The sequence below is a fragment of the Saprolegnia parasitica genome, assembly GCF_000151545.1.
Source record: "Saprolegnia parasitica CBS 223.65 unplaced genomic scaffold supercont2.72, whole genome shotgun sequence".
NCBI classification, from domain to species: domain Eukaryota; phylum Oomycota; class Saprolegniomycetes; order Saprolegniales; family Saprolegniaceae; genus Saprolegnia; species Saprolegnia parasitica.
The window spans coordinates 117010-132521 of record NW_012156466.1 but is presented as its reverse complement, the minus strand read 5'-3'; the positions used below and the strand labels follow the sequence as shown (position 1 = coordinate 132521).

The 15512-nt window shown below is 57.9% G+C and overlaps 5 protein-coding genes across 5 annotated transcripts; 3 read left to right on the top strand and 2 right to left on the bottom strand.

The window, feature by feature from the left end:
* Window positions 1-3958: 3958 nt before the first annotated feature.
* Window positions 3959-4686, top strand: SPRG_11785 (hypothetical protein; the record flags this gene model as incomplete). The annotated part of the gene is made up of 1 exon (XM_012350987.1): window positions 3959-4686. One exon carries the CDS (start codon window positions 3959-3961, stop codon window positions 4649-4651), a length of 693 nt encoding a protein of 230 aa, XP_012206377.1. The 3' UTR covers window positions 4652-4686.
* An 805-nt stretch (window positions 4687-5491) lies between these two features.
* Window positions 5492-7755, bottom strand: SPRG_11784 (hypothetical protein). Its single transcript, XM_012350986.1, has one exon. The coding sequence runs from the start codon at window positions 7724-7726 to the stop codon at window positions 5567-5569; it is 2160 nt and encodes a 719-aa protein (XP_012206376.1). The 5' UTR covers window positions 7727-7755; the 3' UTR covers window positions 5492-5566.
* Window positions 7756-8605: 850 nt separating this feature from the next.
* Window positions 8606-11770, top strand: SPRG_11783 (hypothetical protein). Its single transcript, XM_012350985.1, has 12 exons — window positions 8606-8777; window positions 8831-8893; window positions 8944-9034; window positions 9081-9253; window positions 9305-9533; window positions 9580-9791; window positions 9836-10239; window positions 10378-10766; window positions 10817-11108; window positions 11159-11334; window positions 11389-11471; window positions 11528-11770. Exons 1-12 carry the CDS (start codon window positions 8634-8636, stop codon window positions 11687-11689), a joined length of 2418 nt encoding a protein of 805 aa, XP_012206375.1. The 5' UTR covers window positions 8606-8633; the 3' UTR covers window positions 11690-11770.
* Window positions 11771-12761: 991 nt separating this feature from the next.
* Window positions 12762-13687, top strand: SPRG_11782 (hypothetical protein). The gene has a single exon (XM_012350984.1). The coding sequence runs from the start codon at window positions 12791-12793 to the stop codon at window positions 13505-13507; it is 717 nt and encodes a 238-aa protein (XP_012206374.1). The 5' UTR covers window positions 12762-12790; the 3' UTR covers window positions 13508-13687.
* A 706-nt stretch (window positions 13688-14393) lies between these two features.
* SPRG_11781 (hypothetical protein) lies at window positions 14394-15302 on the bottom strand (the record flags this gene model as incomplete). Its single annotated transcript, XM_012350983.1, has 4 exons — window positions 14394-14640; window positions 14691-14828; window positions 14876-14993; window positions 15035-15302. The coding sequence occupies 4 exons, from the start codon at window positions 15300-15302 to the stop codon at window positions 14394-14396; spliced, it is 771 nt and encodes a 256-aa protein (XP_012206373.1).
* Between the last annotated feature and the right edge of the window lie 210 nt (window positions 15303-15512).

The following is a 15512-nucleotide window of genomic DNA, read 5'->3' as shown; positions in this document are numbered from 1 at the left end:
GACGCCGTTGTACACAACCCTGTGGTTTTGCATACACTTATAAGAAAGCGTGGGAAATGGTGGATAAAAAAGACAATATCGTGCGGGCAATGTGTCGTACTCGCTCGCCGACTGTGTGTGGACGTCGGCCCCATCATCCCGCGGGATCCCAAAGAGAGGTAGGACGCGCCACATGCATGAACCCATGCACTTATCCATATTTTGGCTTTTGTTTCCCGCTCCACGATCCATTCAAGAAGCAGTGTTGTGCTTATGGACCCTTTCAGTCGAGCGGTAAAGACTCTGGTACACCACCAGAAACGGTCCGGGTTCGAGCACCTAAGCTCTCGCACGGACAAAGGAAGGGCTGACGACGAAGCTACGCGCATACATCGCCGCACTGGTGTGTGCATCTAGGTACAGTGCTTAACGGCGCACGGGCGAACGCTCCCGGCGCCCGCACGACGGACGTCGGCAGAGCTCGGGGCTGAAGCCGCGTCCGTCGTGGCGTCGATGAACGCCTGCGACTTTATCAAGCGGCATCCATCTCGTGCATGTAGCACCCCAATATGCATCGTTGTATTCGGCAAGTGGCCCTTGCTTCGAAAGAAGCGATCGTGCTGCGTGGTAAAGAACGGGAAATATGTCGTCGATGGCGTACATTGCTGCCTGCTGCTGCCACGTCACGTCGTCTACACGGCTAAGCAGTGCGGAGCCCCAAGCAACGCCGCTGAATCCCAGATGTTGGTGATTATTTTGATTAAAAATAATCCCGAAGCACTGGTGCTTCTGTTTTTGTGCAAGCGGGTCCTCCATTTGCATGGAGTTAGATACGAATGGCAGACTTTCTTCGCTGGGTAAACTCGGTGAAGCAGCGTGGCCCAGGCTAGCGTGGACTGACGCGCGATCCGCGAAGCTCAATGCAAAGTGGTCGTCGCCCCAAGGTTGACACTACTTACTTTGTCTACAACAACAAGCTCCATCTTGGGTGCGCCACAAAAATCCCTAGGGCGTGAACCGCGATGCCCTTGCGAGGCCACTCGAGTTGTTCAAAATGTCGAAAAACCGGTTGGCTCTGCCTCTTGATTGTGGTGCAGGTGTAGCTGAGCGACGACGTTGACGGGTAGCTACCCTCTTGGCAGTGGTAGGCAAGAGCGGAAGACGCGATCGTTCTGGACGTGCGAGACGTCAAACTCGAGACAGGCGGGGGCGGCCGACCTCGTGGGTCCATCGGTGGGTGGCGATAGACCCCCTGTATGACCGGGTGCCCTAGATTTATCCAAGGGCCATCGCATGTCGTAGTTGGCAACGTGTGACGAGTTCAAATCGAACGGCTGAGTCCAATGTAGCTGGCTCAACGAGTCTATTCTCTGTTCGACCTACTGTTCGAATAGCAGCCGATCGTCGATACCAATTGCACATGCGAGCGGTATGGCGCGACCGATAACATAAACGATGACGCAATAGCAGTTGAATTCAATGTATGTACAAGAACGGGATCCGCGAAGACAGCGCGCGCCTGGTCCAGCCGCTCTTTGGCCGCAAGATCACGCTCTTTCAGTCCCTATGAGACCTCGTCAAGGCTCTGTCAAATTCACTCTTTTCCTTTTTGTCGTCCTTGTAGAGGACAACTTTGTGGTGGCGTACTATAGAGATAAAAGCATGACACACCGAGTTTTGAACCCACACGGACTCGACGCACATTCCGATTTGGATCGACGCGCGTTGATTGCAGCTGATGTTGGCAAGCAGTACATCAGTACTAGTTCTTATGCTGGGAGTTTGAGATATAGGGAAGATTCTGTTTTACGACAGGACTAGCCAAAAGAGAGATATGACGTCTTGTGCAAAGTAAGGGGCAGCCCGAACGTATCAAGGACATACATAGACTGCAGCAGTATGTCCTAGATAGTGGGCACACCAATGGACACACTGAACAAGGTTGCTTCTCGCCGTGACGACGTGCTAGTATCTTTTCAGGAGGCCACTAACTACAGCAGCATCGTAACAACCCTAGCGCTGAGTTTGCGCTCTTGCGCCAAGTTGTTGCGAGAGCCTTTCAACCGCTCCTCATCACTTGCCACTTCCTATCATGGATTGCACCGAGATCCCTACGTGGGCTCCCTAGAAGAGGATGCTTCCTGGCTTTGGAACTGGATTTGGAAGGTAAGAAGCACCTTGTGGTGTGTCCTTCTTTACGCCACGCGATCTATCCACGGAGGGCAAAGAGCACGAGCGAGCCCAAAGTCAGAAAAATGCGCTCGCATCCCGTGAACGTCGCACTCGAAGCAAGAACTGTTCGAGTGCCGAGTATATCAAACCATTATAACAATTTCTGAATGGAAGCTCGTCCTTTTCGCCCAATTCGGTCGACAACGGAGCAGTAGAGCGATACGACAGACACTATTACAGTCGAGCGACTAGGTTTGAATGAGTGTATCTACTTCGAGCCATGCACACTTTTCAACACACACCGCTACAGAATCCAATGCTATCAATATCGGTATTTTGATTCTCGAGACTCTATGCAGGAACGCGCCGTGTGCATACTAACGAAGCTTGTCCCCCCAACGGTTTGCCTTGGTGTCATCCGTACGTTTTCCCATGCGGTGACGTTGGTCACCTAATTAGACTCAAATCAGCAACGCTAGGTCACCCAATGAACGAACGGTACCCAGGTGTACGGGATTCGCGTTCTATTCGTTGTTTGGTGTTTTGTAAGAAGGCGAATCTTAGTGGATTGAAGCCCACCGTTCCCCTAATCGCCCTACTAGGCGCGCCGTCCATGGCGCCGTGATGACGAAGATAGCTCGCCCTTCTTTGTGCCTATTACTGTCCTGTACTACACGGCAGACAAGTAAGGACACCCACTTCTGCCACTTCTGCTGGTGTTTTTACAAAATGCGAATAAAAAATTTCCGAGCTTCCTGTCGTGGCAAGCCACCCTTACGTCAATGTATAGAGCAGCAAGAACCGCTGGTCGTGAAGCGGCCGAGCGAACACCGTGGCGAGTCGCACACCAGACGCGAGGGACTGAGCTCAAACATACGTGTCGTCCTTTCAGCGCGCTGTGCCCAATCGGAATGCCGTTCCATGATGAACGACAACCAAATCGCCAGCGCTGTCAGCCAAATCGTCAGCGCTTCTGCCCCGACTATGCTACCATCGAGCTTTCTGGGAACGTAAAGGCGCTGAAACCACCTGCTGGGGCGCGTGCCATCGCTTGCCCGATCCCGATCCGAGGCCAGATCGGCGCCAAAATCGAGAACATATTTGGTCTGCCCATCGCTCTCTCTCCCGTATGTTCCTGTTGGCAGAAATGAAAACTGGCGCCATGCCGTCGTTGCCTCGTCGGTTCAACCACGTCAGCACGAGCCATCTCGGTCGCTCTTCGATTTCTTGGTCGGCGCCTCATCTTGCCGGCGCAAACAAGCGCCTGTCACCACCGAGGATACAAAAAGCTGTATAGAGCTGTATACCGATATGATGGGTGCAGCGCCACCCTTGTGTACTTTTAAAGCGCGTCGCGGCAGCGTGGCCGCGCCTCTGCCGTGTCTACGGGACATCAGCGCTCCGTTATCGTTGGCTACAAGATGGTAGTACCCTGTTGCTTATCGCCACGCTCGCCACATGGGCTCGACGCATACTACCGAAAAAGTTAATTGCTCGGCGCCACCGACAGCGTTCAGGCACTCGGGGTCGGTGGCAAGTCGCCCGCTTGCTCTCTTTTGACAGATTTTCGAGAGCTCCCTGCTCGAGGCATGCTTTGATGGGTCTCGGCTGCATCGATGCATCGAGCGTCAGACAAGACCTGGCAGCCACATGGATAAACAGCTGGTTGCACATCGCCAACGTGGGTGCTTGGCATCCAGCGCGGCGACGTGTGAGCAACACGCCACGCTTTTCCCATTTGTTGGTCCAATTGCCTCAATTGCCATTTTCATTTTTCAATTTCCCTTCTCGAGCACCACCACCGAGCATGCGCCTCTTTTCCACGACGCTCCTTGCGCTTGCGGCGGCGGTCGCGGCCGTCTGCCCCGACCCGGAGCTCAAGTCGCAATCGCCGATCGACTTTCCCAAGCTCGACCCGACGCTCAACAAGCAGAACGTGACGATGGCCTTTCCCAACGCCGCGAACGGTGTCATGATCCACGAAGGCGACACCATCAAGGTCAAGTGGGACGGCGGCAAGGACGCGTCCTTCGCGCTCAACGCCAAGACGTACAAGACGGCGCAATTCCACTTTCATGCGCCCAGCGAGCACACGGTGCGCGGCTACCAGTACCCGTTCGAGATGCACATTGTGCACCAGGCCGACGACAAATCGCTCGCGGTCATTGGCATCCTCTTCGAGGAGGGCCCGGAGGACAATGCTTTCCTCAAGGGCTTCTGGCCCTCGATCAAGCACCTCGGCGACGTGCACTCGAACGTCTCGGTGGCCAACGTGAACGCGGCGCCGCTCAAGCTCACGTCGGCCTCGAGTGTGTACCGCTACTCGGGGTCCCTCACGACGCCTCCGTACACGGAGGGCGTCGAGTGGACGGTGGTCACGGCCGTGCAAAAGATGTCCAAGGCGCAGCTGCAAATGTACAAGGAAAAGATCCATGAAGACAGCGCGCGCCCGGTGCAGCCGCTCTTTGGCCGCAAGGTCACACTCTTTCAGTCGCCGTAATACCGGCCTTTTATAAATTTCTGTTTTTGTCGAGAAAAACAGGTGGCCATGCAGTCGGACGAGGTGCAAGAGGAGGCTGCTGACCGCGTTAGACAAAGCATATTACAACGTACTCTACTTGTAGTAGTATAATAGATGCCAACCTGTTTAGAGTGTCGAGGTAGAGAGGAGGGTATGCCATCGATATTCCTCAATTCCTCGAAGACGAACTATTGAGGAATATCGAGGGGGCCATGTGGGTGGCGCATGGAATCGGGTTCACGATGCAGATGGCGCTTCGTCGACTGCTTTTTGTTTCGATTCCTGTTGCACACAGGATGAGGTGCCGGTGCGGGGCTCGAGCTCCGTGGGTGCTGTCCCTTTCTTCTCTTTTCCAGTGATGATGGCATCGGAACCATCCATTTTGATCTTCACAGCTGCGCTCGCGTGCTTGATGCTGCATTCGACCCAAGACTACGCGACGAACAAGAATGCGGACAGAAGAAACGCGGCGGCATACGACACATGTAGATCGATGGTCGCAGAAGAATGCATGAGCGACCCTTCACGTCTGCACGCTGGCTCGACTCGTCGACAGGTGGGTGCCGCCAGGTGCTGCGGACAGGTGCGAGGGATAGGGTCTACGGCACCGGAATAGGACACCTCCGAGCTATCCTCGCGCTGCGTTGTTATCTGGTGGCCGACACGATCAAGCGACTTGAAGGCACTTGCGAGGCGTCAGGCCAATCTCCGTGGCCTGCCCGTCGATCGCTTGACGATGCGCAGGCAACGAAGCAACCACTCGGTATGCTGCCGGCTCGTATGCAGCGTGAAATCCAACGCTTGCACCACGTATCCAATCGTATCCAGTGTATTCATCCACGCGCCTTCCGTCCCCATGGATCGATCCACTTGATTTATTGACGCCAAAGAGAGCTACATAAACCAGCCGAGCATGCGGTGGAACGGGTCGTACGGGTAGCCGTCGTCGTCGTCGTCGTCATCGTCGCTGTCCGAGTCGAACGCATTGCCGTCGCCGTCGCCGCCGTCGTCACTGTCGTCACCGTCGTCGTCGTCGGACGGGTACCAGGGCGCCTGCTCCGTCATGCCCGTAAACCACTCGCGCTCTTCCCGCATCGTCATCCCTTGAGGGTACGGACTCGAGACGACGCAGCAGCACGGACCAATGGGATAGTGCCGCATCATGTTGGCCAATGGGTAGAGCTGGCGCTGACACGCCGCCGTCATCGCGTGCAGCACACAGCCTTCCGAGCGGTGCTTGAGAAGGAACGATGCGATCTTGATGTGGTTGTTGCGGACCGCCGACGAAAGCGCATGCGACGTACAGCCCTCGTTCCGGTGGGCGTGGAGGAACTGGACCGTCGAGAGATGCCCGTGCTCGGCTGCCTTGTCCATCGCGTACGTCGAGCAGCCGTCGTCTCGATGTGCATGCAAGTACTTGACGACGCGGAGATGGCCGTGCTCGGCCGCCAAGTCCATTGCGCGGTGCGAGCCATAGGGAATGCACTGCACGAGCCGCAAGAAGCCATACTTGGCCGCAATCTGCAGCGCCGACGGCGTGATGAGATCGGGTGCGTTCTTGAGATGGAGATCCAGCAGCGCCTTGTAGTTGCGCTGGACGATGCGGTTCACAAGGTGCGGCGTCGAGAGATGCAGAAACGTCGAAAAGAGAAAGGTCATCGTGGGCCACGAGTCGGACGCCAGGGCATCCCAGAGCGTCGCCGTCGTCACCACGTCCCTTTGCAGCGCGACAAACCGTTGAACCAAGTGCGTGTGGCCAGCGCAGACAAGCCTCGACAAGAGCTGGCTCGTGCGGCTGCCAGGAAGGTGCACCAGGACGTACTCGACGACCTCCAAGAACCCTTCGTCAACTGCGTCGACGACCGCCATGCGCCGGGCGGCCAATGTGGGTCGCGCGGCATGCAGAAGCGTGACCATGGCCACGTGGCCACGAAGGATCGCGGCGCTGAGTGCTTGCTTGGTCACAATCGCAGTAGTCGCCTCGTCGCTCGCCAGCACAAACTCGAGCATCGAGAAGTCGCCATGCTCGGCGAGCTCGTCGATCGTCTCGGGATGGAGCCAGCGCTCCGGGCGATTCGCGTAGAGATACTCGACGACGTCGCGGTGGCCGGCGGTGGTCGCGGCCGTGATTGCGCGGGGCGTGCAGCCTTCGTCGCGGTGGGTGTGCAGAAAGCGAACGACGTCCAAATGGCCGTGCGTCGCCGCGTGGTCCATCGCCGCCGTGGAGGCGCGCTCGGGTCGATGCTCGTGGAGGAACGTGACCATGGCGAGGTCGCCGCGGCTGGCGGCGGCGTCCAGCGCGCCGGCGCGAAAGAGCTGATGAAAGCCATGTTCGTGGAAGAGCCGCATCATGTCGAGGCGCCCAAGCAGAATGAGCGCAAGCATGACGTCGTCGCCATGGCGGATCGCTGACGCAGGGGTGATAACGCGCTGCTCGACGAGGTACCGCATGCACGCAAACTGCCCGGCGTTGTGCTCGCGGCTGCACGTGCAGCGCGAGAGCGCGTTGACAATGCTGTAGAGGACGTCGTCGGACGGCGAGGCCTTCTGTGTCGTGTGCAAGAAGGCGACGGCGTCAATATGGCCGTTGGCCGCGGCGCGGTCCATCGCAAACGACGTGCAGCCCATGCCTTGGTCGTGGAGATACGTCATGGTGCGGACGTCGCCGACCTCGGACGCAATGTCGAGCAGCCCGCGTGACGAGAGGGTTCCGTGCGGCGGCTCCGAGAGCCGGAGCGGGGCCGCGAGTTCCTTGCAGCGCAAAAGCCGCTTGACGAGCTCCAGGTCATGCTCGCTGAGCACGCTGAACCAAATGCGTGCGCGCTTGTTGCTCATGTACAGCAGCGCCGTGACGTTGTCGCCGCGGTAGGCGTCGATGCTGGCCGGCAGCATCTTGTGCCCGAGAAAGTACGGCCGCAAGCAGAGGTAGATGCCATCCTGGTAGTCGGCGATGAGGCTCATGAGCCCCAGGTCGAGGAGGACGCGGGTCGCGCTCGGCGACGCCTGGAACGTCCGGCGCCGCTTGCGCTGGATCGTATCGTACGACGAGCGCATCCCAACCGTTGCTGCAACCGAAATTCCACCTTGGTCTGAAATTTCAAAAAAAGCCGGGTCGCGCCCGGGGCACGGCGACAGGCCAGCCGCCCATCGCAGGGCGCGTCGAGGCAATGGTTCATGCCGACAACACTGGCCAGCCACCATGCCAGGCGCCATCCATCCATCCATGGGCAGCACCCGCCTGCAGCCCACGCCGCTGCAGCGCCGCACGCAACCACGACCTGTCGCAAGCAGCAGCATATCCATGCAGCCTGCCCTGCAACGAGCTCCATGCGATGGGCCGCGCCTCTGGCCGTCGGCGACGTACGAGGCCTCGACCATGCTTGCATTAGCATGAGAATGATGCCGTCGCGAGGCCACTCTACCGGATACATTGGATGCATCCTTGCTCGCGGACGTGGAAGACACGCGCGGCCATGACCGCAACGGCCAGCTCGCACGCCACGCCCACCACCGTTTATGCAGCCGTCGCCGCTGCTACAGTTCGCCAAAGCTTAGTACCACCGACAGCCAGACCGACAGCTACCTACAGTGTAGCAATGGCGTGCGTCCAGCGGCCGCTGGCCATGCTTGACCGCGTCTCGGCAGAGGTCGAACGCTCCCGTTGTCTTCGTGGTCTTGCAAGCATGGCTTGCGCCCTCCTCTACACAAGCGCGCCGCCGGCCATGAGCTCGATGCCATGGACCCGCCTGCCACGTCAACCGGTGTATATCGCCATCCTCCTCCCGGTCGTAATCGTGGCGTCTGTGCTAACCGCCACGTCAACCGTTAAGAAAATACAATGCATCATTTATGAACCGTATCGATCTTTGTATGTGGACGCGGTTGGGTGCAAAAAATACACCGTGGGCGCAGTGCCACGGTCGTCACAGTTGACGTTTTGCCACCAAGCCCCGACCCGGCCATGGCACGTGAAGCACCGCCGGGCGTCCCGCCCGAGGTCATGCAAGTGCTCGAGCTCTTCTTCGACAGCGGGATCTTCCCCATCCTCATGCTGGCCCTCTTCGCCTACAAGCTGCTGCCATCGACCGACCCGATCCTGAGCCTCGTGCGCCCATCATCTCTCGCCATGCATCGTCGCTCATCTGCATGGCGTTGTAGGAGCAAGTGAACCGGAAGCGACCCAAGTTTGGCGAGCGCCATGTGGCCTTCAAGACAGACCTGGTACGCGCAGCGGGCCAAGGCGATCATTGATCTCTGTCGTCGGTGTGTAGAAGTGCTACATTGGCTCCGAGACCGGGCCCGACGGCAAGACCAAGGTGCTTGGCGACAACGTGTGCGGCCGCCAAGTGTGGCGTCCCCATGGTAGTCCTCCTATCTGAATATGCAACGCTCAAGCCATCGACGCTAGGCGAAACGATTGAGCTCCCGCCCTTCTCGGCGGCCGAGAACCCGAACGCAGGCGACAAGCTCTTTCGCCAGCTCATGCTCAAAGGCAAGAAGGCATCGGCGCCGACGACGCCCGCGTCCTCCAATGTAGAAGAAGCGCTGCTCAAGGCCATTGACTTTTACCAGCTTCTCCAGGTGCATACCCTTCATTCTCTTGTCGCCGCTTGCTCATCCTTGTGTCTCTAGAGCGAGGATGGGTCGTGGCAAGGTGACTATGGTGGCCCCATGTTCCTCCTTCCTGGCCTCGTTGTCGTCTGCTACATCACGGGCCACGACCTTGGCCAGTCGATGAAGGACGGCCTGGTCGTGTACCTCAAGAACCACCAGCAGCTCGACGGCGGGTGGGGCATGCACATTGAAGAAGGCTCGACCATGTTTGGCACTGTCATGAACTACGTTTCGCTGCGTCTCCTCGGTACGACGACGATCATCCCATCGTGATGAGGCTCATGCACATGCAGGCGTGCCGGCCAACGACGATGCGTGCATGGAGGCCCGCGCCTTCATCCGTCGCCACGGCGGCGCGACACAGGTCCCGTCCTGGGGCAAGTTTTACCTCTCGGTGCTCAACGTCTACGAGTGGGCCGGCATGGACTCGGTGCCGCCCGAGATGTGGTGCCTCCCATCGTGGTTCCCGTTCCACCCCGGTCGCATGTGGGTGCACTGCCGCATGGTACCTTCTTATTGACGGCGTATGGGGCTCATGGCATATACTAGGTCTACTTGCCCATCTCGTACCTGTATGGCCGCCGGTACCAAGCGCCGCTCACGCCGCTGCTCAAGGAACTCCGCGAAGAGCTCTACATGACGCCGTACAGCCAAGTGTCGTGGTCGGCGGCCCGGGGCGCGTACTGTCCGCTGGACGAGTACCACCCGCCGTCGCTCTTGATGCGGGCCGCCAACTACCTGCTCTCGTGGTACGAGCTTTTGCCTGCGATCACGCCGTTCCGCCGCCGTGGCCTCGAGTTCGCGATCCAGTTTATCCACGCCGAAGACGAACAGACCAATTACTGCGACATTGGGCCGGTCAACAAGGTCATGAACATGCTCGCGGTGTGGGTCGATGACCCGACCTCGGACGCGTTCAAGAAGCACCAGCAGCGCATTGAAGATTACCTCTGGTACGTCCTTCAATCCTCTCCTCTCTTGCTATGCATCTCTTGCTTTTTATCTCGTGATATTTCTTGATTTTTTTTATATTTACTTGATTTTTTGATATTTACTTGATTTTTTGATATTTACTTGATATGTATGGGTAGGGTCGCGGAGGACGGTGTCAAGATGCAAGGCTACATTGGGTCGCACACGTGGGACACGAGCTTTGCGATCCAGGGCTACTTTGAGGCCGGCATGGGTCTCCGCGACGTCAACAAGAAGATGGTTGCCCGCGCGTACCACTACCTCGAGCAAGCGCAGAACCGCCACGAAGTCGAGAACCGCGCGCACTGGTGGCGCAGCGAGCAAAAGGGCGGCTGGGGCTTTGGACCGTCGGCCAACGGGTACCCAGTCACGGACTGCACGGGCGAGGCCATGAAGGCGATGCTGCTCATCGATGCGCACGCGGGCGACGATCTTCTTGCGACCACATTGCCGTTTGAGCGCTACTGCGAAGCAGTGGACTTTCTCTTGGCGCTTCAAAACGACGACGGTGCGTCCGGATGTTATGGGAAACCATATCCTCTCAACCGTCTTTTCTAGGTGGCTTTCCCACGTATGAAAAAAGCCGCGGGTTCGAGTGGTACGAGTACCTCAATCCCGCCGTCATCTTCGGCGGCATCATGATCGACTACTCGTACATTGAGTGCTCGTCCACGTCGCTCTGCGCGCTGGCCATGTTTCACGCCAAGTACCCGAGCTACCGCCCCGAGAAGATTCGTCGCGCCATCAAGCGGGCCGAGACGTTCATTCGCCACCAGCAGTTTGCCGACGGCAGCTTCTTTGGCAAGTGGGGCGTCTGCTACCTCTACGGCACGTGGTTTGCGGTCGTCGGGTGCGTGTTGTCTCTTGTATTTTGGACAGATTGGCATCGCGGTCTTCTAGGCTGCGCGGCGCGGGCGCGACCGAGGACGACGAGGATGTTCGGGATGCTGTCAAGTTTGTGTGCTCCAAGCAGCGTGCGGACGGTGGCTGGACCGAGAGCTTCTTCGCCTGCGTGAGCAAGCGGTACCTCGAGACGGAAGAGAGTCAAGTCGTGTCGACGGCATGGGCGCTTCTCGGTGCGACGCGGGATGCGATTGATCAAGTGGGCTGAAAGTACGATGCTGATGTAGCGCTCATGAAGGGCATTGAGCGCACGAACGGCCCGCAAGACGGGTTTGAGAAGGAGTGGGACGCGGTGCGCCGTGGCATTCGGGTATGTTGCCACAACATGTCGGGCGAGGACGAGGGCTGATCTTGATATCTGGATAGTTTTTGATGTCCAAGCAGCTCCCGAGCGGCGACTGGGACCAGGAGCGCATCTGCGGCGTCTTCAACCGCAGCTGTGGCATCACGTACACGGCGTTCCGGAACGTGTTTCCGTTCTGGGCGCTGGGTCTCTACCATAAGCTCCAACCTGGCCAGTCGCTCTAATGTCGAGCTGCGAAGGGTTAATACGGTTGTTGCCTTGTGTAATGTATTGGATTGCATCTGCGAGCGTATCTTGCCACCGACGACAGCAACGGACGTAGATTCAATATGACGTGGCACGACGTCGCGTCGAATCTCGATGACAGTGAGACGACACCTCTAAGAACGCATTTTACGATCTATGCGGTGTGAGAGGGACTGAATCTTGACGTGCGGGGTCCGACGACGGCAGCCGAATCTTCGCCGCGAGGGTTTGTCCCAATGTCCCAACAACGCCGACGTCATGCATCTCTGCGTGTTGCTGTGTGGTTGCTTGGAGCTCTTGCTTGGGTATTAAGCTGTGTACGAGTATCATTTTCGGTCCTCGCCAGTTCGCAGCGTCTTCGTTTCGTGCAAAATTTTGTGAAAAGAATTCAATTCACGGAAAATGCAATGGAAGGTATCCAATTCCTGGAAACAATCGCTAATACGGCATGTCATCTTTCGCGTCTCAAGCAAATATGTAGCGGTTTAGTGCGGTCTTGCTCGTCCCTCTTCATGCCGACCGAATCCACACACGCCACCAAGTTTTGGGACCTCCCAACCGCTTTCGATGGTTCTTCTACTGCATGACATTGTGCCTTGGCTCTACCAAGGAGATAACAACCCTTAGCTCTACTGTTCCATCCATCTTGTGTCTTTTTGGAGGCAGGAGGTACACTTGCCGGCAGTCGAATCTCTTCGTCCTCGTGCGTTTTTGGCGGCAAGGCAAGGTTTGTCCCAAGATCCGATGTGGGACAAACTCGGCCGGCGTAAAATTCGGGCGCGAGAATCTACGAATGCGTTCTGAGAGGTTTCTGGTCGCCCTTGGGTTTGAATACCTTGCAACATCCTATCTCGATGAGCTTGCTTGAAGTTGCATGGTACGCGAAAACGGCTTGAAATTAATTTCCGCAACTTCAATTCAATCCATACGCACTTTGTTTTTGTATGGACCATCCAAAATGCGAAAAAAATACGCTTCTCCTGTGTTTTCTCGGCTGCTTGAAGACCTTTGAAAATCGATATTCGTGGCACGCGGAACCGCCGCCGCAGTCGAGAATATCCCACCAAGTACCCAAGAAGATGATCAACAAGGTCCGCACGATCCAGAGCAGCAAGCGCGCCCGCGGCTCCGCGAAGAAGTCCAAGAAGCTCCAGCAGCTCGAGCTGCTGCAGGCCGTGGAGGCCGCGACCCTCGACGAGCTCTTGATCGTCCCCCTCGTCCCGACGACCGAGACGACGAGCTCCAAGACGACCCCCAGCATGCCCATGAAGCCCAGCGACGCCCATGACGACGAGAAGACGGACGTCGAGGAAGACGAAAGCGATGCGAATGACGACGAGGAAGACGTGGTCGTCGTCGCGAGCCCGACGGCGTCGAGCGTCTGCACGCGCTTCCTCAGCAAGAGCTTCTGGAGCCCCAAGGACATCAAGGCGCACGCGTCCGACCCTGATGCGACCTTCTCGGTGAGCATCCCGAGCTTCCGCGATATGGACGAGGGGTACATTGCGTACAACGTCGTGGTTGAGACGCCGTACCACACGTGGGCGGTCGAGAAGCGCTACTCGGAGTTTGTGCTATTGGCGCAGACGCTGCAGCTCAAGGAGATCCATATGGACCTCCCGCCCAAGACGTGGTTCAAGGTCACGCAAGACACGGTCTTATCCGACCGGCGAGAGCGCCTCGAGGCGGCGTGCGTCGACCTGCTCCAGCGCGACAACATGACGTCGGTCCCGCTTGTGCGCGAATTTTTCCAGCTCGACGTCTTTGCCATGAGCTTGACCGACGTTAGCCCGTAAACGTCGTGTCGTTCGAGCGCTCCGCATGGACGACCGCTTGTGGCCAGGCCTCCACCGACAAAATCGCACGTCCCCTCACACGACGACCATGTACCATTATACCAACCTCATTAGCCTGCTAGCCCACACCTCCATGTGAGACCTTATTATAAACCATAAAATACCCTCCATTTCCACCACACTGAAGCGCTCCGACGACGGCGACGAGTGGGCTCCGACGACCTTCATTCAGTCGTCTTCGCAGTCGTCAGCCGACCGTGCAAGGATATCATCACTGTCGTCAGCAGCCAAGAGCTCCGTTCCAGTGACCGCGCCCCGGACCGTCGGAAGCAGCATCGTCTCGAGGGTTGCCAACTCATGATCACTTCCGTTGCAGCAGGTACGACACATGGCTTCTTGAAGCGACCCTCTTGTTCGCCTTCGATCCTTTAGCGCCTTCCGCGGCTGCTTCCCAAGGTTGCTGACAGTGGTCGTTTATATCCCCGCGGTGCAAGGGAATATTTTCCTCGTAGGAACGTTTACGTGGTGTACCGGTACCAGCATCCCAGGGGAACAGGTCCCGCGCGGGAGCGACCCTGACGCTCCTTGCAGCGGCCGTTTGCTTCTGGACGGCGACGTGCGCGTCGATTGTTTTGAGCTTCTTGACTACCTTCATCAGCACGAGCCGCCAGCGTGCGCAGACCGTAGCGACCAAGTGAGAAGGCGAAGCAAAAGTGACATATGCTTGGCGAAGAGATGGCCAACGCGTCGTCGCTGCCACAAGAGGCGTTTCTCGCTTGCATTCGGCCCACTCAGGGACGTAGATGCACAAGTACCGTCCTCCTCTCGCGAGCAGGTCGCTGGTGTGGGACTGCACTTGGGAAAGGGTTGTGTGTTTTTTACGTGCTTACGTGGTGATTTCAAGGCGCTGCAGGACGACGTTCCAGAGCCGCGCGGCCGGATAGAGCACAAGCGTGCTAGGAACGTCAGTACAGTGCTGGTCGAGGAGAACGCCGTTGACTTGGAAAGAAATAGAGTCGTCGTCGCGCGTGACGAGGACGGTTGTCTCGTCCAAGGGCGGAACCACCACCGGTGGCAACGGCCCGGGGGATTGCGCAGGGTAGGCCTTGAACGCGGCGTGGATCTTGCCAGCGCTGCGATCGAGAGGACGTACCCATGGACGGTGGCGCCTGCCTCGCGCAACGCTTCGCGGGGGCAGTAGCCGACCTCAAACGAAGACGCGGTTTTGGCCGAAACGCAGAAACGTCGCAGCGGCATGGTCGCGACGGCGCCCACAAATGCGTTGGATCCTCGCTGCTTGGCCATGACCGTGTCGCCCGCACTCAATAGAACGTCGTCGTGGCAGTGGGTGGCATCCCACGCGGCAACTGGAGAAAGTCGACGAGCTTGTAAAAGTCCGCTTGCGCGTCGCCAGGGATGCGATTGAGAGGCAGGTGGCCGCTGCGAAAGTACGTCATGATCGGGTCAAAGTCCAGAACGTATTCGCCTAACCCACCATTTCGTGTGTGTGGCCACCAATACTAGTACCATTGTCGGTGGGCGGCCATTGGAGCAACGCGTGGAAGTAGCTGTCTTCAAACCGCAAAAGGGTCTCGCGCGACGTTGCAAAGCGTGTACCACCGACGTTGAGCGTGACGATCTCGGTCGGTGGCGCGACCGTCGAGCGCTGGGTGGCGCGGAAAGCAGAGACGATGTCGGTGACAAAAACATCGAACGGACCTTGCACCTCTGGCGACAGGAGCGTTCGTAGCTCGGCCCAGCGCGCCTCGAACGCATCGCTTGCCGTCGACGTCATTTGCCGTCAAAAAGAAAAGTGAACAACACAACGACGTGATTGGCTACAACCGGAATCGCTGGCCACCTCTCTCGCCTCTGCATGCTATGACAACCAACTGCATAATCTTCGGCGGTCGTCGCACGTTTGGTGGCTTGGATCATGACGTGGCGTCGTGCTAATGCGCGGATGTTTAGTTAGTCGATTGGCGTCGACTACGATGTGGCCATG